At 47.5% G+C, this 24,446-nt stretch overlaps 1 protein-coding gene across 1 annotated transcript in view; it reads right to left on the reverse strand.

The window, feature by feature from the left end:
* Window positions 1-852: 852 nt before the first annotated feature.
* Window positions 853-24,446, reverse strand: part of vipr2 (vasoactive intestinal peptide receptor 2) — a 186,316-nt gene continuing 162,722 nt past the window's right edge. Inside the window, exons 10-13 of the mRNA XM_078227681.1 lie at window positions 13,366-13,457; window positions 9,154-9,283; window positions 9,016-9,057; window positions 853-2,089 (exon numbers count right to left, since the gene is read on the reverse strand). Of these exons, the coding sequence (XP_078083807.1) occupies window positions 1,931-2,089; window positions 9,016-9,057; window positions 9,154-9,283; window positions 13,366-13,457 (423 nt within the window). The 3' untranslated portion in view covers window positions 853-1,930. The remainder of the gene's footprint in view (window positions 2,090-9,015; window positions 9,058-9,153; window positions 9,284-13,365; window positions 13,458-24,446) is intronic.

A 24,446-nucleotide genomic window follows, 5' to 3' on the forward strand; every position in this document is an offset into this window, starting at 1 on the left:
GAGCAAGTTGGGTTTTGTGAAATGAGTGTGGCGACTCGGGGACTTTCACAGTAGCTTCATTGCAGTATTAATGTAAGCCTACTTGTGACACTATTAAATAAACTTTAAACTTTGTTTCCCTCGAGGATGTAATGTTCCTGCCGACTGAACTCCTCCAAGCAGGGCAGCAAACGTGGTTTGGAGAGCTTTCTTGAAAGTGGAAGCCATCATTTAGGAGAGGTGATGGCCTGGACTATTAAACCAGAAACTCAGCTAATGTTCTGGGGACCCGGGTTCAAATCCTGCCATGGTGATGGTGGAATTTGAATTTATAAAGAAAAATCTGGAATTAAGAATCTACTGATGACCATGAAACCATTGCCAATTGTCGGGAAAACCCATCTGCTTCACTAATGTCCTTTGAGGAAGGACATCTGCCATCCTTACCCGATCTGGCCTACATGTGACTCCAGAGCCACAGCAATGCGGTAGACTCTCAACTGCCCTCTGAACAAGGGCAACTAGGGATGGGCAATAAATGCTGGCCAGACAGCGACGCCCATGTCCCACGAATGAATAGCATAAAAATTCCTGCAAATGCTGGAGGACTATTATTGAACAAAAGAAAAATGACGTGCTGGATAGATCAACCGCAATACAATCAACTGGACGGGTCCCAATCTCCACCCTGGTCCATTTCCATTTCTAAATCGAGAGCGTTCAACCTCTGCTCTGGAATATGGATGCAATATTTAAAGTGATAGGACGTTAATTTTATCTCCAAGGGGCAGCGATGCATGGATCAACTTCCAGGTGCAGTTGTGGAAGTCGGAATTGAATCACTATGTGCAATAATCAGAGACATTGTCACAAGCGGTAAAATTAACTTGTATTTCCTACAGGTATGGCTGGGTAAGGAATCCCAAATTTGATTAATTAATTATAATTGAATGTGTGGAAAGTTGTTTCTTTGGTCTCCTTGAACACTGTAGGAATGTTACCTCTCTGCCACCATGTCCCCATAATGCTCTGTCTGAAAGGCTGTTCGAAACAGATTAAACAATAGCTTTTGAAAAGGAATTAGATAGATACATAAAGTGGAAACATTTACAGGGAAAGGGCAGGATGTAAGATTAATTGGAGAACTTGTTCAAAGCTGATTTGAAGGGCCCCCTGTAGTGTTGTACCATTCTACGATTCTCAGTAAATAGCAGAGAGCGTGTCAGCTGAACCCACCAACCATTTTGACATTGGCTGCAGTAATTTCCGGCTTTAATTACTTCCTGAGCACTTTAATCCCACTGATTAGCAGTATTAGTTTCTAATTGCCACATACTGATTCGCGACACAGCCCCATAATAATTCCTCAAGATGGACTGACAGAAACTGCGAGCTACTAAACCAATTAGCACATCATTTCTCCAACTTGAAATTCCAGAATCTTTAAACAATAAATAAAACGTCACGGATTCAAATCTTGCGATGAGACGCTCTGAACAGTTGTGATATGGTGGAATTCCGATGTTGGTGGATTTCTGGGAGACATTTAGACTGTCCATACATCCTCCGGACATCAAATTCAGGAAGTCACAGCATTCCAGGAATTGGTAATGCGCCTTGTTCGTGTTGCAGAGCGGAATATGAAATAACGGCCATTTTTTTAACACGGGAGAAGTCAACATCACGAGGCTTTGTGCAGAAGATGGAGTTCATCTTAAAAAGCCCCGCTGGCTAGACCGCCCGCACGTGTTGTTGAGAAGTTGTGAACATGCGCCTCTCAAAGCGCAAGCTCTCGGAAAATTCTCGAGTTGGGAAAGGATACGCCTGGGCCTGACACTCCCATCGGTTCCTCCCGCGTTTCTGGCGCGGAACACAGGCAGGCCTCTCGATCCTGCCGGATACGTGGGAGGTGGAAAGCTGCAGGATCCCGCGCTGCCCTCGGAACCACATTTTATACCAGGGAGGTTTCCGTTTGCAGGAAGGACTGAGCTCGGGTATTCCGGCGCGAGTAACCATTCCCTGAAATCGATGTTCTGTGCTTACTGTAATCGGACTTGAAGGGACAGCTCGAAAGCAAGCTCCGCCATTTCTTTTTCAGTTCAGCTTGAACCTGTGCGTTAAGAATGAAGAATGTCAATGGCTGGATATATACTTAATTTCACGTGGTTTAGTTCCAAAAATAAGCTCAGCCACGTAAAAACATAATATGCATATTAATACATTTGTACATTTCATTCATATATATCAACATATATCAACAGACACATAGGCCGGATCTCCACCACCTTGCCCACTGCAGAGTCGGAGCAGGCGAGGATCTGACAATAGAAATGTCCATTGACCTCGAGTGGGAATTTCCGGTCTCGCTTGACCAAGGCTGTAAAGTCTCGCCCACATACTGACATGCGGGTCGGATAAGCTCAGTCTCACTTCTGACATTTCTCTGATGAGGTGCTGTGTAAACAATAATTATTATAACAATAATTATTAGTGCGCTGACATTTCCACCAACAATTCGTCAGCTTGGTGAACAGTCATTCCAGGAAAATGCAGTCGTGGAACAAAGACTTTTACCAAGTGGCTCAGTCAACAGCGGCTGCATTCATGACGGCACGGTGGCACAGTGGTTAGCGTTCCTATCTCACAGCGCCAAGGACCCAGGTTCAATTCCAGCCTCGGGTCACTGCCTTTGTGGAGTTTGCACGTTCTCCCCGTGTCTGCGTGGGTTTCCTCCGGGTGCTCTGGTTTCCTCCCACGCTCCAAAGATGTGTGGGTTAGGTTGATTGGACATGCTAAATTGCCCCTTACTGTCCCAAGATATATATGCTAGATGGATTAGTCATGGGAAATGTGTGGGGTTACAGGGATCGGATGGGAGGGAGGACCTGGGTAAAATACTCTGTCAGAGAGTCGGTGCAGACTCGATGGGCTGAATGGCCTCTTCAGCATTGTAGGGATTATATGCTATAATTCTATGATTTGAGACAGGCGAAGGCGAGGCGATGACCTCGCTAGACTATTAATCCAGAAACTCAGCTAGTGTTCTGGGGGACCCGGGGTTCGAATCCCACCATGGCAGGTGGTGGAATTTGAATTCAATGAAAAAAATCTGCAATTAAGAATCTACTGATGACCGTGAAACCATTGTCGATTGTCAGAAAAACCCACCTGGTTCACTAATGTCCTTTAGGGAAGGAAATCTGCCGTCCTTACCTGGTCTGGTCTACATGTGACTCCAGAGCCAAAGCAATGTGGTTGACTCTCAACTGCTCTCCAAGGGCAACTAGGGATGGGCAATAAATGCTGGCCCAGCCAGTGACACCCGTATCCCATGAATGAATAATAAAAAAGGGGCCTCTTGCACTGACTTCTATTCATCTCATGTATGAGAGGCGTCTTCTCCAGAACCTGGGTCAAATGCCTCTGTGGCTTTGGTTCCTGCTGATTGGGATTTGTGTCTCCCTGGGGCCCCGCTGGCTAATGTTCTTCAGGGCGACACTCATCGCTGAGCTGTGCCAAACAGCGATGGCCCCTTCTTCTCACTCACATCACAACTATCAAGAAGGCAGCGTTGCCTGCAACCTGCACTCCCCCTTGTATCTGTGGACAAATAAAATAAGACACAGGTTTGCAACTCACCCTGGAATGTTCTATTTCCGTCACCAACACAGGGAGCCAGTGTGAAGCCTGCTCATGTTCCGGGCGTGGCATCCGCTTGCAGCTAAAACACATCTTGAAGGCCCACAGATGTCTGAGCATTCCCCTCTGACATGACAGAGCATGAACAAAGAGGCTTTGATCAGGGTGAATACAGCTATGTGCTCTTACCCTCAGTCAGGCTACTGTCAGCCTGCCTCCTTTAGCCTAGATACTAATCCAGCCTGACAATTATTTAATGCAAGCGCTGTGGTCTGTAAGAAACAGCCATTCACGATAATGCAGAGCCTTGTCTTGAGTTTATTTTTCGTCGGTAGCAGCTGTTGCCCATGGATTGTTTGATTCTCCTTCCCTTTGGACACGTTGCCTCTGTGACGGACATGTGAACAAGCAGCCAAATGTTGCCGCAAATTCTCGCGTGCTCTCCACGAGTTAAGATGGTAAACTCCTTCAATTGGCATTTGGCAGATGTTAACAGTTGTCAGCTGAGCTTTGACCTCAGTGTCCTAAGCTGATAATTGTGAGGGTGCCGTTGCGTTTTCAGGTTTGTTCCTAATTGGAACGAAGTCACTTTAACACACTGATCATGTGACATATTGATGACATAATCGGCCATTCGTATGAGCAAACGGGCAGTCTATCTAAACAGCCCGTACGGCAAACACCTTTCCAATAAAGCTCTTGTCTGTGTATCTTTGTGGCCTGTAAGCCTGTCCTTTAGAAGTAGCACAGGTTCCCCTTCAGTTGGACGGCACGGTGGCACAGTGCTTATTACTGCTGCGTCACAGCTCCAGGTACTTGGGTTCGATTCCTGGCTTGAGTCGCAGTGCGGAGTTTGCATGTTTTCCCCGTGTCTGCGTGGGTTTCTTCCGGCTGCTCTGGTTTCTTCCCACAGTCCAAAGATGTGCCGGTTAGGTGCATTGGCCATGCTAAATTGCCCCTTAGTGTCAGGGGGATTAGCTGGGTAAATACATAGGGTTACGGAGATAGGGCCTGGGTGGGATTGTGGTCAGTGCAGACTTGATGGGCCAAATGGCCTCCTTCTGCACTGTAGGGATTCTATGGCTCTTCTTCAGAACTCATTTTGGTCCAAAATTGCAATTGTCGACGCCTCTCACAGATCCCTCCCTGCTTCTTTTCAACTGCATCCCTCCAAGGTGTTGGTCATCATGGTGGTGCTGAAGAACCAGCTTCCAACCACACCCTCTTCCCCTCTGAGACCCTCCGAGCCTAACAGCACACACAAACATTCCCCTTCCTCCTATCACTGTCCTGTCTCCCCCCCATTACCCTGGAGACAATTGTTACAAATGTTGATGTTTCTCCCACCCCCCCTCCACCTCGAACCCTATAACGTCGATGTCCCCCATCGTTTGTTGATCTGTTCCTCCCTTTCTCGAGGTCACATGCACCATGAAGTTCAGGGATTTCCCTCCCCCCCATCACCCCCTCACCCCAATGAGACCACCCATGACTTACTAACTACTAGGGAATTTTCACAGTAACTTCACTGCAGTGTTAATGTAAGCCTATTTGTGACACTAATAAATAAATAAGCTTAAAATAAATAAGCTTAACTCCCAGTTTACAGGATGCAGGTGCCCACCTTGACCATGTCTGTGTCATCTGCTGCCCAGTATGAAACCTCCAACCCCCAGAACCAAATAGGCTGACCATGCCCTGCACACCATGCTGTGCATGATTGTGACTGCCCAGCGAGGCCTTACCCCATCCAGCACCGGGACCAAGACATGGGGGCCTTGCAGAGCCCCCCCCCCACATGGCCCATAGAGCCCCAGGTCTGTCTTTGCAATCTTCCTCAATCGTGTCGCCTCACAGTCTGAGGCTAATCCCCTCTGTTCCTTTCACAAACCTCCCCAGTTGTGTGTCTGTGTTTTTCTCTGCCCTCCTGTACTCCAGTCACCTACCCCCCTAGTTATGCCTCTGGCTTCTCCCCCCCCCACCGGTTCCTCTGGTCTTGCCTGATAGACAGTAGCCTTGGCGCTTGGCCGAGCGGGAGATGGCAGTGCCAATATTAAATGTAGATGAAAGCGGCGCCCATGTACCTTGAAGTCACTGGGAAGATCGCCAGGTGCACGCCATTGAAATATGGTTGTGAAAACAGACCGCCCTAATTATCTGCTGGAGAGGCACTGAGACTTGGAGGGAGAACGTGATTCCAGCGAGTTGCATTTTTAATGAGCATCCATGAGATACGAATGGATGCAAATATGGCTCCCTAACATCGACTGGCGGGAAAAATCAAGCTGCCTTTAACCCGCCATGAAAGTCAGGAGAACAAAGTTCCGAATGAACTTCCCGCTGGCGGGAAACTGACCACCACGAATCCCGCTGCTGACAGGAATGGGAAATTCCGCCCAATATCACAAACGTGTGCCTTCATTGATTTCAGGAGGAATATCGGGGCGAAGGCGGGATCAGGACATTGAATTTGATGAACAGCCTTTATCAAAATGAATGGCGGAGCAGGCTCGAGGGGCCGAATGGCCTCCTCCTGCTTCTAGTTTCTATGAAACTGGGATGACATAATGCGATTCAAGCTACTGGAGACAGGTTAAAGGTGGTCTTTGCACTTTTAAACCTTGTACGATGGGTTGATAGAGGATATTAACATAAGAACATAAGAAATAGGAGCAGGAGTAGGCCATCTAGCCCTTCGAGCCTGCCCCACCATTCAACAAGATCATGGCTGATCTGAGGCGAATCAGTTCCACTTACCCGCCTGCTCCCCATATCCCTTAATTCCCTTATCGATCAGAAATCTATCTACCCGTGATTTAAACATATTCAACGAGGTAGCCTCCACCACTTCAATGGGCAGAGAATTCCAGAGATTCACTACCCTCTGAGAGGAGAAGTTCCCCCTCAACTCTGTTCTGAACCGGCCCCCACTTATTTTGAGGGTGTGCCCTCTAGTTCTGGTTTCCCTTCTAAGTGGAAAGAATCTCTCTACCTCCACCCTATCCAGTCCCTTCATTATCCTATATGTCTCTATAAGATCACCCCTCAGCCTTCTAAACTCCAACGAGTACAGACCCAATCTGTTCAATCTCTCCTCATAAGCTACACCCCTCATCTCTGGTATCAACCTGGTGAACCTTCTCTGCACTCCCTCCAAGGCCAATATATCCTTTCACAAATAAGGGGACCAAAACTGCACACAGTACTCCAGTTGCGGCCTCACCAGTGCCTTATATAGTTGCAGCAAGACCTTCCTGTTTTTACATTCTACCCCCCTTGCGATAAAGGCCAACATTAACTACCAGTCTTACTGATCTATCTGTATTGAGAAGAGCGATCCTTTAGAAATACTTGCTTCTGATATTCCAGGTGTAACTCTAACATAGATTATGATCCGTGTTTGCTATCTTTTCAATATATATTTCAGGCCTGAGCAGATGGAAGAACTTCTCAAGTCTCAGCAAATGTGCTACTATTGATTCAGTCCCCTATACTCTGCTGATGGCACGGTGGCACAGCGGTTAGCACTGCTGTCTCACAGCACCAGGGACCCGGGTTCGATTCCGGCCTTGGGTGACTGTCTGCGTGGGTTTCATAGAAATCATAGAAATCATAGAAACCCTACAGTACAGAAAGAGGCCATTCGGCCCATCGAGTCTGCACCGACCACAATCTCACCCAGGCCCTACCCCATATTCCTACATATTTTACCCACTAATCCCTCTAACCTACGCATCTCAGGACACTAGGGGGAAATTTTAACATGGCCAACCAACCTAACCTGCACATCTTTGGACTGTGGGAGGAAACCGGAGCACCCGGAGGAAACCCACGCAGACACGAGGAGAATGTGCAAACTCCACACAGACAGTGACCCAAGCCGGGATTCGAACCCAGGTCCCTGGAGCTGTGAAGCAGCAGTGCTAACCACTGTGCTACCGTGCCGCAGTCCAAGGATGTGCAGGTTAGGTGGATTTCTATGATTTCTATGATTTCTATGAAACCCACGCACAGTCCACCCACAGTCCAAGGATGTGCAGGTTAGGTGGATTGGCCATGCTGAATTGCCCCTTAATGTCCCAAGATGTGTCGGTTAGATGGATTAACCATGGTAAATGTGTGGGGTTATGGGGACAGGGCAGGGGAGAGGGCCTGGGTAAGATAATGACAGGCCCGATGGGTCAGATGGACTCTTCTGCACTGTCGGGATTCAATGAATCTATGTACGATATGCAGGTTAGCTGGACTGGTCAAGCTAAATTGCCCCTTAGTGACCCAAGATGTGTCGGCTAGGTGGGTTAGCCATGGAAAATGCGCGGGATTATGGGGATAGGGAGGAGGGGTGGGCCTGGGGTGGGATGCTCTTTCAGTGAGTTGGTGCAGACTCGATGGGCCAAATGGCCCCCTTTCTGCACTGTAGGAATTCTATGGCTAGTTTTGGTGACCTTGTTTGAGGAAAGATGTAGTGGCATTGGGGGCAGTTCAGAGGAGGTTCACTAGATTGATTCCAGAGAATCATAGAAAGAATCATAGAAACCCTACAGTACAGAAAGAGGCCATTCGGCCCATCGAGTCTGCACCGACCACAATCCCACCCAGGCCCTACCCCGATATCCCTACATATTTACCCACTAATCCCTCGAACCTACGCATCTCAGGACTCTAACGGGCAATTTTAGCATGGCCAATCAACCTAACCTGCACATCTTTGGACCGTGGGAGGAAACCGGAGCACCCGGAGGAAACCCACGCAGACACGAGGAGAATGTGCAAACTCCACACAGACAGTGACCCAAGCCGGGAATCGAACCCAGGTCCCTGGAGCTGTGAAGCAGCAGTGCTAACCACTGTGCTATCGTGCCGCCCAGAGATGAGGGGTTTGTCGTATGAAGAGAGATTGAACAGTTTAGGCCTATACTCTCTGGAATTTAGAAGAATGAGGGGAGATCAAATCAAGGTATACAAGATGATAAAAGGTATGGATAAAGTAGACGTGGAGTGGATGCTTCCTCTTGTGTGGCATTCTAGGACGAGAGGTCATAGTCTTAGGATAAGGGGAAGCAAATTTAAAACAGAGTTGAGGAGAAACTACTTCTCCCAAAGGGTTGTGAATCTGTGGAATTTGCTGCCCCAAAGTGTGGTGGATGCTGGGACAATGAGTAAATTTAAGGAGGAGTTAGACAGATTTTTAATTGGTAATGGGGTGAAGGGTTATGGGGAGAAGGCAGGAAAATGGGGATGAGGAGTATATCAGCCATGGTCAAATGGCGGAGAGTACTCGATGGGCTGAATGGCCTAAATCTGCTCCCATATCTTATGAGCTTATGAAGTCATCCTGAGGTAATTACTAAGAAAATCATGAATTAGCAACTTTGAAGATCAGCAAAGTTAACTCACCTCGCTATTTAAAAAGCAGTACAGAACCGCAACGAAAAATCCCTGCAAGAGAAAGAATTCAAAAATAGACATGAGTTCACCACGAATTCTGTTGCCGTAAGAAATTGAATCCCCGGAGAGGTAAGAAATAGTTTTTACCTGGAAAGATCCAAAACATAATTCAAACGCCACCTTGTATTCTTGGGGAACGTTATCCGGATAAAAGGCAAACACAATGTAATGTACTCCAAGCAAGGGGATCAGGAGCAACGTGGATTTAGCCAGTCTCCTGGTTCAGTGGGAAGAACAGACAGAGTTATTGTGACATATAAAACCAGTGGCCCCTTCCAGAGCAAACAGGAATAGCCAATTCACCGCGCAAAGCAGTCACAAAGACAACCCGCAAGTTTACAACCAAACAAAGGGGCAGCACGGTGTCGCAGTGGTTAGCACTGCTGCCTCATAGTGCCAGGGACCTGAGTTCAATCCCCGGCTTGGGTCACTGTCTGTGTGGAGTTTGCACATTCCCAATGTGTCTGTGTGGGTTTCCTCCGGGTGCTCTGGTTTCCTCCCACAGTCCGAAAGACATGCTGGTTAGGTGCATTGGCCATGCTAAATTCTCCCTCAATGTACAGTCTCCGAACAGGCACCAGAGTGTGGCGACTGGGGGATTTTCACAGTAACTTCATTGCAGTGTTAATGTAAGCCTACTTGTGAAACTAATAAACAAACTTAAACTTTTTTTTAGTTTAGTTAGAGCATCATGATCGGCATTGGCTTGGAGGGCCGAAGGGCCTGTTCCTGTGCTGTACCTTTCTTTGTTAAACATTACAGCAGGAATAGTAACTCGCAGGTGGAATAAAGTGTGGCAGATGCAGAGGGAGGGCTGTTCTGTTTTAACCAGCGGGCATCATTCAATGAGAATGGGCAAGTTGCCCATCTCAAGCACGCAGCACTTCATACTGACTGAATGTTGGGAAGCTGCCCTGCCGCTCAGCTAACATGTGGCAGGTCACTGGGGGTGAAGGGAAGGAGGGGACGGTTCAATTGGGGATGGAGATTCATAGAATCCTACAGTGCAGAAGGAGGCCATTCAGCCCATCGAGTCTGCACCGACCACAATCCCACCCGGGCCCTCTCCCCAGAACCCCATGCACTTACCCTAGCGAGTCCCCCTTACACTCAGGGACAATTTAGCATGGCCAATCCACCTAACCCGCACATCTTTGGACTGTGGGAGGAAACTGGAGCACCCGGAGAAAACCCACGCAGACACAGGGAGAACGTGCAGACTCCACACAGACAGTGACCCAAGCAGGGAATTGAACCCGGGTCCCTGGTGCTGTGAGACAGCACTGCTAACCACTGCGCCACCGTGTAAAGAGCAGGAACAATCACCGGACGGTATTCCTTGCTCCCACAGTGATGTTACTTTCCTCAGCTTTGTGGGCTGCTGTTCCTGACCTGACTGCTTCCACGCTCCGCCCAGGAGGTCATGAGATTTGTCTTGGGGTCCTCTCCATGTGATAGGACCCTGACTGAGATAAATTCAGGAGTAGGGCAGGTGCCGGCTCCGAGACGGCCATGGGAGGGGAGGAGACAGGAAGTGGACCACTTTGATTTGAATTCCTGTGTCATCTGATTTCTGTTGGAATGGAGGGATTTGTTGCCTGTCCTGTACCACACACGGGTGACGGTGTTCAGTGGGCCAAGAACCCAGCTGTGAATTAGGGTGCAGTAAGAGGGAGAGAACATGCTGAGACCAGGCAGAAAGAATGGCCTCCGGTTCAATACAGCACTCCCAGGGAGAGATTACTGTGATTCACAGAGTTTATATCCTCCCGGTGTCTGATTGCGGGATACCATCTGACACTTAGAGTCATAGAACATAGAACATAGAACAGTACAGCACAGAACAGGCCCTTCGGCCCACGATGTTGTGCCGACCTTCATCTGAAACCAAGATCAAGCTATCCCACCCCCTATCATCCTGGTGTGCTCCATGTGCCTATCCAATAACCGCTTAAATGTTCCTAAAGTGTCTGACTCCACTATCACTGCAGGCAGTCCATTCCACACCCCAACCACTCTCTGCGTAAAGAACCTACCTCTGATATCCTTCCTGTATCTCCCACCATGAACCCTATAGTTATGCCCCCTTGTAAAAGCTCCATCCACCCGAGGAAATAGTCTTTGAATAGTCAGACCTGTTAATCTATACGTGAGGATCTGGAATATTTTCATTAGGAACCCTGCGTCAATATGTTTTTAATGGTCAATCCACAGAGTTCCTGAACGAATGCCAAACATTCAATTGTTTCCTTAGCCGAGAGTTATCTAAGGGCTGGAACTTTCTGGGTGTTCATGCCAGCAGGATCTTCCGGTCCCACTGACGGCGCACCCCTGCCGTGGGTTTCCTCGTGGCGAGGACCCTGCCGTGGGTTTCCTGGTGCATTCAAAAGGAATGGTGGCACAGTGGTTGGCAATGGTGGAACCCAGAAGATGGTGCCACCGGCCAGTGGCGAACCTCATCCCACCACCATGAAACACACAGCCCGCTCTGCGGTAAATCCCAGCCAAGGTTTTTCACCGGCCAAGTTGATGGCTGGAATTTTACCGCCTCGCCTGCCCCAGAATCGGGGAGGGCGAGGCTCCTAGAACAACATTCTCCGTTGGCCTCGGGCGGGATCTTATGAGCCTCTGGGTGGGCGAGGCGGTAAATTTCCAGCAGATATGTTTGGATGCCATCACTGTGATGCCATCCTATCAAGCTGGAGGCTTTTTGTTTTAAAGTCTCCAGGAGTTAACAATCAGGACTAAAAGTTGTGCCCATCACCCGCGGATCTTGTAGCCTCACGGAAGTGCTGATGTTGCTGCTTGGACAATTCATAACGCGCTGCTCTCCTGCTCCGAGTGCCAGTGCAGTGCGAGAGCAGTGGGGAGTGGAGGGCATGGTCAGCGGATAGTGTTACACCCCACACTCTGCTCTGAACCTCCAGCGTGCGACACAGAGACTGGCATGGGAACGGGTGACAAGGAGGAAAGCGCACCAACCAAGTTGGCGCAGATTCAGGTGAGGAAATATTGTTGTTAATAAAAAAGGAGGAGGTTGGGGGTTGGAGTGGGAGATGGGAAGGAAGATGTTGCTGCAGTGAGCGTGAGGAACAGGGGGTATTCTGTGTCCATGGGGGGGTAGGGGGAGGAGTTCTGTGTTGGCGGGGGTGGGGAATTCTGTGTCCATGGGGGGTGGGGGGAGGAGTTCTGTGTTGGCAGGGGTGGGGAACTCTGTGTCCATGGGGGGTGGGGTGGAATTCTATGTTGGCGGGGGTGGAGAATTCTGTGTCTACGACGGAGGGGGGGGGGCGAGTTCTGTGTTGGTGGGGGCGGGGGATTCTGTGTCCATGGCGGGGGGATTTCTGTGTTGGTGGGACAGGAGACTCTGAGTCTGTGGAGGTTTGGGAATCAGGGGGTCTGTGTCTATTTGGAAGGGGGACAGTTCTGTGTCTGTGGCGGTGTTCTATGTCTTTGGGGGGGCTTCCGTGTCCATAGTTGGAGGGGGTTGTTGCATGTCTGTGGGAAGGGGTTTCCCTGTGTGTCGGGGGGTGAGGTTCCATGCCCACAGGGGGAGGGGAGGGGTTCCATGTCCCTAGCGGGAGAGGGGTCTGTGCACCCACACATTTACTATGGTCAATCTACCCAACCCGCGTATCTTTGGATTGTGAGAGGAAATCAGAGCACCCAAGGAAACCCACGCAGACACGGGGAGAATGTGCAGACTCCACACAGACAGTGATCCAAGCCAGGAATCGAACCCGGGACCCTGGTGCTGTGAGACGGCAGTGCTAACCACTGGGCCACAATGCCGCCCTGACACTCAGACAAATTTTGGAAAAATTACACCCAATATTTTCATTTCCTTTCCACATTATTCCATTCAAAAAGTTGATTTTGACTAATAATTATTGATAAAAAGAATTGATCTGTGGCTATTGATATTTAAGATTATTGCATTTTCCAAAGTTCAAGCTTGACTGTATGAATCTACCGTGTGTGTCTGTGTGTGCATGTGTGTACGCACGTGTGTTCGTGTGTCCATGTGTGTGTGTGTGTCTGTGTGTGCATGTGTGTACACACGTGTGTGTTCCTGTGTGTTCGTCTGTGTGTGTGTCTGTGTTTGCATGTGTTTACGCGCGTGTGTTCACATGTCCGTGTGTGTTTGTCTGTGCGTGTGTCTGTCTGCATGTATGTATACACATGTGTATTTGTGTGTCCGTGTGTGCACACACACGTGTGTGTTTGTGCGTCCGTGTCTGTGTGTGATCAATATTTTTCATGACGTACATAGTTTGAGATAACAAATAAATTGCTTACTTGTACTGCGAGTGATTGCTACCTCCAATGTCTGGCGACCTTAGCTTTTGTATCAGTATTCGCACAATACTAATAAACAGCAGAAAGTTTACCTGTGAATTAAATGAAATGATGCACATGAGCTGCATGCACTCCTGAGAATATAAAGACACCTTATCCGTATTTAAAACATGTAATTTAACAGTTTAATAATATTTAGATTAAGCAACAAGAACCTCCCGCACTTTTATACTTTTAAGCATGGCACGTGGCAAGCTCCTTTGTGCTGGGAGTCAAACAGCAACATAAAACTCTGTTCGGCAAACTTAACCAGCCCCCTGACTGAAGAAGGTGGAAGTATAGTTCCTCCGGTTACAAGCCCACTTATAATTGCATCCAATGGGTCTTTATTGGGTAAGCGCTGACTGATGATTCTTACCCCTTCCTCTCCTCTCACCATTACCCCCGCCCACTGGTCCACCCCACCATTTTCTCTACTGACTGTCTAATTTTCATAGCATCATTGAATCCGTACAGTGCAGAAGGAGGCCATTTGGCCCATCGAGCCTGCACCGACGACAATTCCACCCAGGGCCTATCCCCCTAACCCCACATATTAACCCTGCTAATCCCCCTGACGCTAAGGTGTGTAACGCAGACAGTGACCCGAGGCTGGAATGGAACCCAGGCCCCTGATGTTGTGAGGCAGCAGTGCTAACCACTGTGCCACCGTGCCGCCCATAACCTGTGAAGCATGCGGCAGCAGTTGAATATCACCTCCAATGTTACAATGCAATGATGAGATTAATTTATGTGCACTTTGTTCATGAAAGAACAATTAATTCATGATTACACCAGAGTGTTAATGTGTTATACTACAACATCGGTGTGTGAGCAGGTCACCAGGCCTATATGTACATACTCCTGGTCCACCTGATCACCGTTTCAGTAATGCAATAAAACAGCAACAACCTGCATTTATATAACGCCTCTAAGATAATAAAAGTATCAAGGCACTTCACAGGAACGATTATCACAAATTAATTTAACGCTGAACAATGTAAGAAGATATTGGGACAGGTAACTGCACTGCAGAACTCATCAAGGCTCCTTAGGCAGCACCTTCCAAATCCACAACCACTACCATCTAGAGGGACAACGGCAGCAGATACCTGGGAACACCACCACCAGGAGGTTTCCCTCCAACCCACTCACCATCCTGACTTGGAAATATATCATCATTCCTTCATTCTTTCTGGTTGGCCCCTGCTCTGCCCAAGACAGCAAGAAAACTACAAAGGATCGTGAATTTAGCCCAATCCATCACGCAAACCAGCCTCCCATCCGCTGACACTGTCTACACTTCCCGCTGCCTCGGAAAAGCAGCCAGCATAATTAAGGACCCCATGCACCCCAGACATTCTCTCTTCCACCTTCTTCCATCGGGAAAAAGATACAAAAGTCTGAGGTCACGTATCAGCCGACTCAAGAACAGCTTCTTCCCTACTGCCGTCAGACTTCTGAATGGACCTACCTCACACTAAGTTGATCTTTCTCTACACCCTACAGTGTAGTGACTGTAACACTACATTCTGCATTCTCTCCTTTTCTTCTCTATAAACGGTATGCTCTGTCTGAATAGCATGCAAGAAAAAATACTTTTCACTGTATGTTAATACATGTGACAATAATAAATCAAATGAAATCGAATCAAATCAAAAGTCGCTGAGTCAAAATCCTGGAATTCTCTCTCTAACAGCACTCTGGGTGTACCTACACCTCAGGGACTGCAGCGGTTCAAGATGGCAGCTCACCACAATGTTGATTTGAGTTGCTGAATAACTCTAAATGTGAAAAGGAATGTCCCTCCACAAACTTCAACCCGTTGACAATTCTGTCCTCAAACTCCATACTCTCATCAATGCCCTAAACTCCATTAGCTCCCTTGATGCTGCGTCAAACTCCTGTAAGAAATAATCAGGGGAAGAATCACTGATGAGAGTAGTCTAGAGTTAATGCCTAACAGTAGCTATACTGTAAGATGGAGAATAAATCAGGAAATAATGAGGGCATGTAAAAAAGGCAGCACATTGATCTTGAGTGACTTTAAACTTCATTTGGATTGGGATGATCAAACTGGTAGTCAAGATAAAGAATTCATAGAGTGTAACCGGGACAGTTTCCTAGAACAATATATTGTGGATCCAACAGGGGTCGGGCTATTTTGGATCTGGTAATGTGTAATGAGGTAGGTTTGCAGAAAGATTGCAGAATGCTGCAGCACAGAGGAATTTGGGGTTCTTGTTCATAACTCACAAAAGGTTAGCATGCAAATTCAGCAGGTAATAGGGAAGGCAAATGGAATGTTGGCCTTTATTTCAAAGAGAATGGACTATACAAATAAGGAAGTCTTGCTAAATCTATACAAGGCACTTGTTAGACTATACCTGGAATACTGTGAACAGTTTTGGTTCCTCTATCTAAGGAAAGTTTTCCTGGCATTGGAGACAGTTCAGAGAAGGTTCACTGGGTTGATCCTGGGCATGGAGGGATTTTCTTATGAGGAGCGGTTGAGTGGGTTGGGCCTGTACTCACTGGAGTTTAGAAGAATGAGAGGTGACCTTATTGAGAGATATAGGATTATAAGAGGGTAAGGTAGATTCTAAGAGGTTGTTTCCCCTGGGGGGGGGGGGGGGGGGGGGAGGGGGGGAGGTCTAGAAGCAGAGGGCATAATCTCAGATTAAGGGGCCCCCATTTAGATCAGAGATGAGGAGGAATTTCTTCACTCAGAAGGTAGTGAATCTGTTGAATTCTTTACCGCTGGAGGTTGTAGAGGCTGGGTCGTTAAGTATGTTCAAGGCTGAGATAGACAGGTTTTTAATCGAGGGAACCAAAGGTTATGGGGATAAGGCGGGAAAGTGGAGTTGAGGATTATTCTATCAGATCAGTCATGATTTCATTGAATGACGGAGCAGACTCAATGGACCGAATGGCCTACTTCTGCTCCTACGTCTTATGGTCCTTGTTTTCAAATCCCTCAATGATCTCGCCCACTCTACCTTAGTCATCTTGTCCCCGCTTAAGATCTTGAGTTTAGCTTCCACTCTGTAATACTAAAACTCGCCACCTTCCTCCCTCTCCCAGATTTCTACATCAGCAGTTGCTTGTATAGTCAGTAACCTCCTGCCCTCTGACTCTCTCTCATTAGTTCCTTCCCCTTGTTCACCTCTGCCTCTGCTTTCTCAAAGTGTCTCAATCTCATCCTCTACAGTCGTGTCTTTGCTCCCCGTTCTCTGTTCCTCTCCCTGTTCCTCATGGGTGGAATCATAGAATCCCTCCAGTGCAGAAGGAGGCCATTTGGCCCATCGATCCTGCACCAACAACAATCCCACCCAGGCCCTATCCCCGTAACCCCACATATTTACCCTGCTAATCCCCTTGACACTAAGGGGCAATTTAGCAATGACCAATCCACCTAACCCGCACATCTTTGGACTGTGGGAGGAAACCGGAGCACCCGGAGGAAACCCACACAGACACAGGGAGAGCGTACAAACTCCACACAGACAGTGACCCGAGCTGGGAATCGAACCCGGGTCCCTGGCGCTGTGAGGCAGCTGTGCTAACCACTGTGCCACCGTGCTGCGCCACTGTATCAGTTTGTGGTAAGCTGCTTTGAGACATCTTCCGGCACAAGTTTCCCGGAGGTAAATGTCGAAATTTGCACCATTTCCTTTTCTTGTGGCATTACCGAGGTTCAGTCCAACACAAATTGTAGACAATTGGCTAAATAACCGGAGGGGAGATGGGGAGAACCATTTTACATAAGGAATCGTTCGATCTGGAATGCCTGAAAGTGTCACGTGAATGATAAAAATTAGACATGTACTTAGAGGTAGCATATATTTAGCAGTCAGAATGAAGTATGTGAAAGATTAAGTCAATGTAATCAGTTTAGTTTTATGCTTAAACTTTAGTATTTCTAGAAACAAGCTAGTGGAATGTTTGTTCTCTGTGATGACAGCTGTATCTAGCCTGAAAGGGGCCCAGGCTTAGGTGAGGCCTCTGCAATAGTGAGTGGGCAACAAGATAGATACTTAATACACAATAACCACCTGGCTGAGCTGAGCTTTTCATTGAACCGTGCCTACTTACGAAGCTCACTGAAATACATGAGTTAATTAGTGTGAGGAGGTGGAATAGAAGTTACTTCAGTGGGCAATCTGATAGTTCAATAGTCTGATAAAGAATTGGGACCATTCAGACTGGATCGCCATTGGGAAGAGCTCATAACAGGCCCGTATGAACCATGAACCCCTGAGGGATGAGTTGGAAGGGAGTTATAAAACCAGTCTGGGGAATAGTCTAGAGTAAGATAAGGAGAAGATGAAGGAAAGCCTGAATGATCAAGGGCTGAATGTACGTGCAAAGGCTCAAGGGGTTAATGTCAAGTTTTTATTTGTTTTATTCATTGGTGGGACATGGGCGTCGCTGGCTGGCCAGCATTTATTGCCCATCCCGAGTTGCTCTCGGAGGGCAGTTGAGACTCATTGCTGTGGCTCTGGAGTCACACGTAGACCAGACCAGGAAAGGATGGCAGATTTCCTCCCCTAAATGACATTAGTGAACCAGATGGGTTTTTCCTGACAATCGACAATGATTTCATGGTCATCGGTAGATTCTTAATTCCAGATTTGTTTTACTGAATTCAAATTCCACCATCTGCCGTGGCGGGATTCGAATCTCGGTCCCCAGAACATTAGCTGAGTTTCGGGATTAATAGTCTAGTGATAATACCACTAGGCCATCACCTCCCCTTAAGTGTTTAACATTAAAGGTGGGTTTACACCCCATGTTTAGACAAAGGACTTGACATCTTCTTGCGGATTTCAACATAAAGTAAATCTTTGTATCACCATAACACCTTGTCAATAATCCATCCAGGGTCACCCCCGAGAGAGGGTACAATGTAAGAGACATTGGGACATCTCAGTGCAGTATGCAGCGGAGAAAAACTCCTAAGAGTTGATGCACTCCTTGGGCAGTCTGAGAAGTCATGACAACACAAGAAGAAAGAAGTTTGCTTGTGTACGCCAGCCATTCTGTGACTTGTCATGGTCGGATTATTTTTTCTGTGCAATTCCTGCGTTATATCCCAGCTGAAACTCTGATTAAACTTGACATGTTTACCATATTCGCGGCTGTCGATCCTGATGGTTATCAATTCCCTAAACACGAACATGGTGGAAGATCAACATTACTACAGAAGCAGATTCAGTCGTAACTTGCAATTGGGAATACGATGCATATTTACAGAGTTATGAGGAAAGCAGGGGAGTGAAACTAATCGGTGAAAGATCTGTCAAAGACAACGGTTTGAATGGCCTACTCATGTGCTGCGAAGCTCTAAAACAGCTGGTACGTCAGAAAGAGAAATATTGCAGAATTGCTCACTTCATTTGGTGTCAGTTAATCAGGACATGGATGGGATGTGAATGAATAACACTCCTTATGTTATCACATCAGGGTCCATTCATGTCACCGAAATGAATGAACATTCAGCTAACTGGCAGTCCCCAAGCTGCTTCAAAGCAAGAAAAGTTGAACTAGATCAAAAGAAGCTTTCGTGTGAGCAGGTAAAAAATGTGCAAAGATATAACTTTATGCACTGCTTTGCAACTCAATAAAATCAGCCCGTAGAGACATGCTATAGTGTCTGAGGATTGTAACCATGGGTTAGCTGTCCTGTTTTATTTGGTAGCTATGATGTGGAGATGCCGGCGTTGGACTGGGGTAAGCACAGTAAGAAGTCTCAAAGAACAAAGAACAATACAGCACAGGAACAAGCCCTTCGGCCCTCCAAGCCTGCACTGATCATGTGTTCCTAACTAGACCATCCGTTTGTATCCCTCTATTCCCAGTCTGTTCATGTGGCTATCTAGATAAGTCTTAAATGATCCCAGCGTGTCCGCCTCAACCACCTTGCTTGGGAGTGCATTCCAGCCCCCCACCACCCTCTGTGTAAAATACGTCCCCCGCATATCTGTATTGAACCTTGCCCCCCTTACCTTGAACTTGTGACCCCTTGTGTTTGTCATTTCTGACCTGGGAAAAAGCTTCCAACTGTTCACCCTATCTATGCCCTTCATAATTTTATAAACTTCTATTAGGTCGCCCCTCAACCTCCATCTTTCCAGGGAGAACAACCCTAGTTTACTCAATCTCACCTCATAGCTAATACCCTCCATACCAGGCAACATCCTGGTAAACCTTTTCTGCACTCTCTCCAAAGTCTCCACGTCCTTCTGGTAGTGTGACGACCAGAACTGGACGCGGTATTCCAAATGTGGCCTAACCAACATTCTATATAACTGCGACATCATATGTCAACTTTTATACTCTATGCCCCGTCCAATAAAGACAAGCATGCCATATGCCTTCTTCACCACCTTTTCCACCTGTGCTGCCACCTTTAAGGATCTGTGGACTTGCACACCCAGATCCCTCTGTGTGTCTATACTCCTGATGGTTCTGCCATTTATTGTATAGCTCCCCCATGCATTAGATCTACCAAAATGCATCACTTTGCATTTATCTGGATTAAATTCCATCTGCCATTTCTCCGCCCAATTTTCCAGCCTATCTATACCCTGCTGGTGATATCCAGGTTTCCTCCGGGAAACCTATCTATATCCTACGGGTGAGTCACCTGATGAAGGAGTAACGCTCCGAAAGCTTGTGCTATCAAATGAACCTGTTGGACTTTAACCTGGTGTTGTGAGACTTCTTACTGTTTTATTTGGAACAGGACTGGAAATGGAGCTGATGAAGGGGGAATTAACAATTGCATGAAGAACTTGAGAGAACAGGCAGCAAGAATTGTACTGAAGCATACTGAGGTTCACGAATGTTAGGGAAGGAAATCTGCCGTCCTTACCTGGTCTGGCCTACATGTGACTCCAGAGCCACAGCAACGTGGCTGATTCTCAACTGCCCTCTGAAATGGCCTAGCGAGCCACTCAGTACAAGGGCAACTAGGGATGGGTAGTAAATGCTGGCCCAGCCAGCGATGCCCATGTCCCAGAAACGATTAAAAAAATACTGCGCATGCGACCTTTGTTTATTCCAAATATCTTAAGTCTCTCAAGTGATTCAGTAAGAAGCGAGCTATGTGAAAGTCGGTTTAGCTCAGTTGGCTGGATGGTTGATTAGTGATGCAGAGCGATGCCATACAGCGCGGGTTCAATTCCCGTACCGGCTGAAGTTATTCATGAAGGCCCCGCCTTCTCAACCTTGCCACTTGCCTGAGGTGTGCTGATCCTCAGGTTAAATCACCACCAGTCAGCTCTCTCCCTCAGAGGAGAGCAGCCTTTGATCATCTGGGACTATGGCGGCTTTGCCTTTACCTAACTATGTGTCAGCTGTGACTTTGATCTAGTATTGCACCAGAGACTGGGGGTTATTTTCTGTGCAGTTGGAAGTCCAGCTGCCTGGGTTGAAGGAAGAAGCCAGTCAGGAGCCATGCAGAGTGCAGTGGGAGCGCTGCATGGCGGGAATGTTTGAGAAAGATATTCTGTGGCAATACTTGATCAAGAGCTTGTGAGGTTTCCTGGTGTCTGGGGAAATATTTATCCCTCGATCAACAGCACCAAAACAGATAAAATAATGATGAATTTCATTGTAGTTAGTGGGATCTTGCTGTGCTTCCTACATTGCAATGATTGCACCTGAAAGGCACATCATTGGTGTAAAGGAACTGGGACATCCTGAAGTGTAAGAGTGGATGGCGTGGTGGCACAGTGGTTAGCACTGCTGCTTCATAGCGCCAGGGGCCCGGGTTCGATGCCCGGCTTAAGTCATTGTCTGTGTGGAGTTTGCATGTTCTCCTCATGCCTGTGTGGGTTTCCTCCGGTTGAACAAAGAACAGTACAGTAAAGGAACAGGCCCTTCGGGCCTCCAAGCCTGCGCCGATCACATTGTCCTATCTAAACCAACCGCTTATATCCCTCTATTCCCCGTTTGTTCATTTGCCTCTCAAGATAAGTCGTAAACTACCGTAACTGCCTCAACCACCTCACTTGGCAGTGCATTCCAGGCCCCCACTACCCTCTGTGTAAAATACTTCCCCTGCACATCTCTACTGAACATTTCCTTCTTTATCTTGAACCTGTGCCCCCTTGTAATTGTCATTTCTGCCCTGGGAAAAAGCTTCCAACTGTTCACTCTATCTATACCTCTCATAATTTTATAAACTTCTATCAGGTTGGCCCTCAGCCTCCATCTTTCCAGGGAGAACAATCCCAGTTTATTCAATCTCTCCTCATAGCTAATACCCTCCATACCAAGCAACATCCTGGTAAACCGGATGCTCCGGTTTCCTCCCACAGCCCAAATGTACTGGTCTGGTGCATTGGCCATGCTAAATTCCCCCTCAGTGTACCCGAACAGGCGCCGAAGTGTGGCAACTCGGGGATTTTCGCAATAACTTCACTGCAGCGATAATGTAGACCTGCTTGTGACACTAATAAATAAATTTTTAAACTTAAATTTAGGTTACAGATATATGCAAACAGTTTCTTTCTACATTGAGGCCCTATCTCTCTGCCTTGGTGTTTCGTTAAAGACTCTGTATGATAACGAGTAAGGAGTTCCAAAAGCTGAACCCATCCTTCAACCAGCACGGCCAAACAAATTCTGTCTAATTGGGATAAATGGGAATCTGCCATTTGCCTTCCTAACGACTGTTACTACATTTCAAAGTAATCTATGGTTAGTGAAGTGTTTTTGGGATGTTCCTAAGAAACATGATAAGAAGCTACATAAACAGACATCTGTCTCTCTTCTCCTCGATAGCAGATCAAACACTCCGAACGCATGACAAGCAAATCAATCCTACTTTGCAGTGAGGAATCTTTCAGAGCTCCGTCAGGGAGAAGAGAAAGTTGTTCCGCTCACTGGCAGGATGAACCTGCAGCTCAGTTAACAATCTTTGGCTCATTCGCCGAGTCTTCAAGCTGAAAGAAGGAATTGGAGACAGTGACTCCTCAGAACATGAAGCACTCTGTGTCCATATGCAGCAAGGCCTGGACGACAGGTCTTGCTGCATATAGACAGGCTTGGGTTTAAAAGTGGCAAGTCACATACTCAACCACAAGTGCCAGGCAATGGCCATCTCCATCAAGAGATAATCTAACCATCATCCCCTGACGTTCAATGGCATAACCATCACTGAATCCCCCACGTCCTGGGGGTTATCATTGACCAGAACCTGAACCAGACTAGCCATATTGTTTCTTCAGAAGGAACTCTTCAAATGCAGACAATGAAAATATAACAAAACTTATTCCAACTTATAAATCAAAGAAAGGGTTTATTAAAGAAACTTCATTACTCCAAACGTGGGGCCTTGCTCTGGGCCACTCCAATTCCCAACAGGTTCTTATTTATAGTGAGTCAGCTGGTCAGCTGACCATCACATCATTCTGTAATTGGTTCCATGGTTTACTGGGTCAGCTGACCCTCACAGCTTGTTACCATTGGTCACATTACATCCAATACCACGTTGTCACCAGTTACATTCTAACACATATTGCGGCTACATGAGCAGGTCAGAGGCTGAGAATTCTGTGACGCATAACTCACTTGACTCCTCAAAGCCTGTCCACAAGTCACAAGCCAGGAGTGTGATGGAGTTCTCCTACTTTCCTGGATGGGTCCAACCCCAACAACACTCAGGAAGTTCAACACCATCTAGAACAAAGCACCTTGCTTTATTGGTGCCCCCATCGGTCGCCTTAGATATTCACTCCCTCCATCACAGTACAGAGTGCCTACAGTGTGTGCCACCTACAAGATGCACTGTAGCAACTGGCCAAGGCTCCTTTGACCTGCGACCTCTGCCATTCAGAAGGTTAAATGCAATGGGCACATGAAACCAATGGCAAGTTCCCTCCAATTGCACACCATCCTGACTTGGAACTATTTACCCTGCCATCACTGTTGCTGGTTCAAACTCCGAGAGCACCTCCATAACAGGGTATATGATTAAAACATATAAATAGGAGCAAGAGGTGACCATTCGGCCCCTCAGTCCTGTTCCCCCATTCAATAAGATCATGGCTGATCTGTTCATGTTTCGAATTCCACATCCCCATCTACCACCCCCCAACAACCTTTGATTCCCTCATAGAATCCCTACAGTGCAGAAGGAGGTCATTCTGCCCATCGAGTCTGCACCGACCACAATCCCACCCAGGTCCTATTCCCGTAACCCCACATATTTACCCTAGCTAATCGCCTGACACTAAGGGGCAATTTATCATGGCCAGTCAACCTAACCTGCACACCTTTGGACTGTGGGAGGAAACCGGAGCACCCGGAGAAACCCCACGCAGATACGGGGAAAATGTGCAAACTCCACACAGACAGTGACCCGAGGCCGGGAATCGAACCCGGGTCCTTGGCGCTGTGAGGCAGCAGTGCCGACCGCCTCACCGAACTAGAATTTATCTACCGCCGCCTTAGAAATATTCAGTGACCCCGCTTCATAAACAATTGATGAGTTTCACGGGCCGAATTTTTCCAGCCATTCCCAACAGTGGGATTTTCCAGTCCCGTGGCCGGTGAACCCGGGGTGGAGGGCACGAGCGAAGGGAAAATCTGTTGACAACAGCAGAACTAGAAGAGCTTACTGCCAAGCTCCCCCTGCAAAACACACTGCTGGGTTGTGGGGGGGGGGACGCTCTTGAAAGTACAGCCCAGTCCGTGGGCACCATTACCAATATTAGTTTTCAATTCCAGATTTTATTGACTGAATTTAAATTCCGCCAGCTGCCGTGGTGGGATTTGAACCTATATCCACAGGGCCTGGGTCTCTGGATTACCATTCCAGTGACAGGACCACTAACCACTGCCTCCTCTTCCTACCTGTGGAAATACTTGCTCCCTGTCTACTCTATCAAAACCTCTCTTACTCTGATTAGATTATTATCTGGTCATGTCCCTCTCCCCTGGGGGCTACACTCACCTTTACACCCCCAGAGGAATCCCCCACGACAGGTTCACATCAGGGTACACTTTTTGTAAACCTTGCCGACGTGACG

Source organism: Mustelus asterias, chromosome 2 (assembly GCF_964213995.1).
Source record: "Mustelus asterias chromosome 2, sMusAst1.hap1.1, whole genome shotgun sequence".
Lineage (NCBI taxonomy): Eukaryota > Metazoa > Chordata > Chondrichthyes > Carcharhiniformes > Triakidae > Mustelus > Mustelus asterias.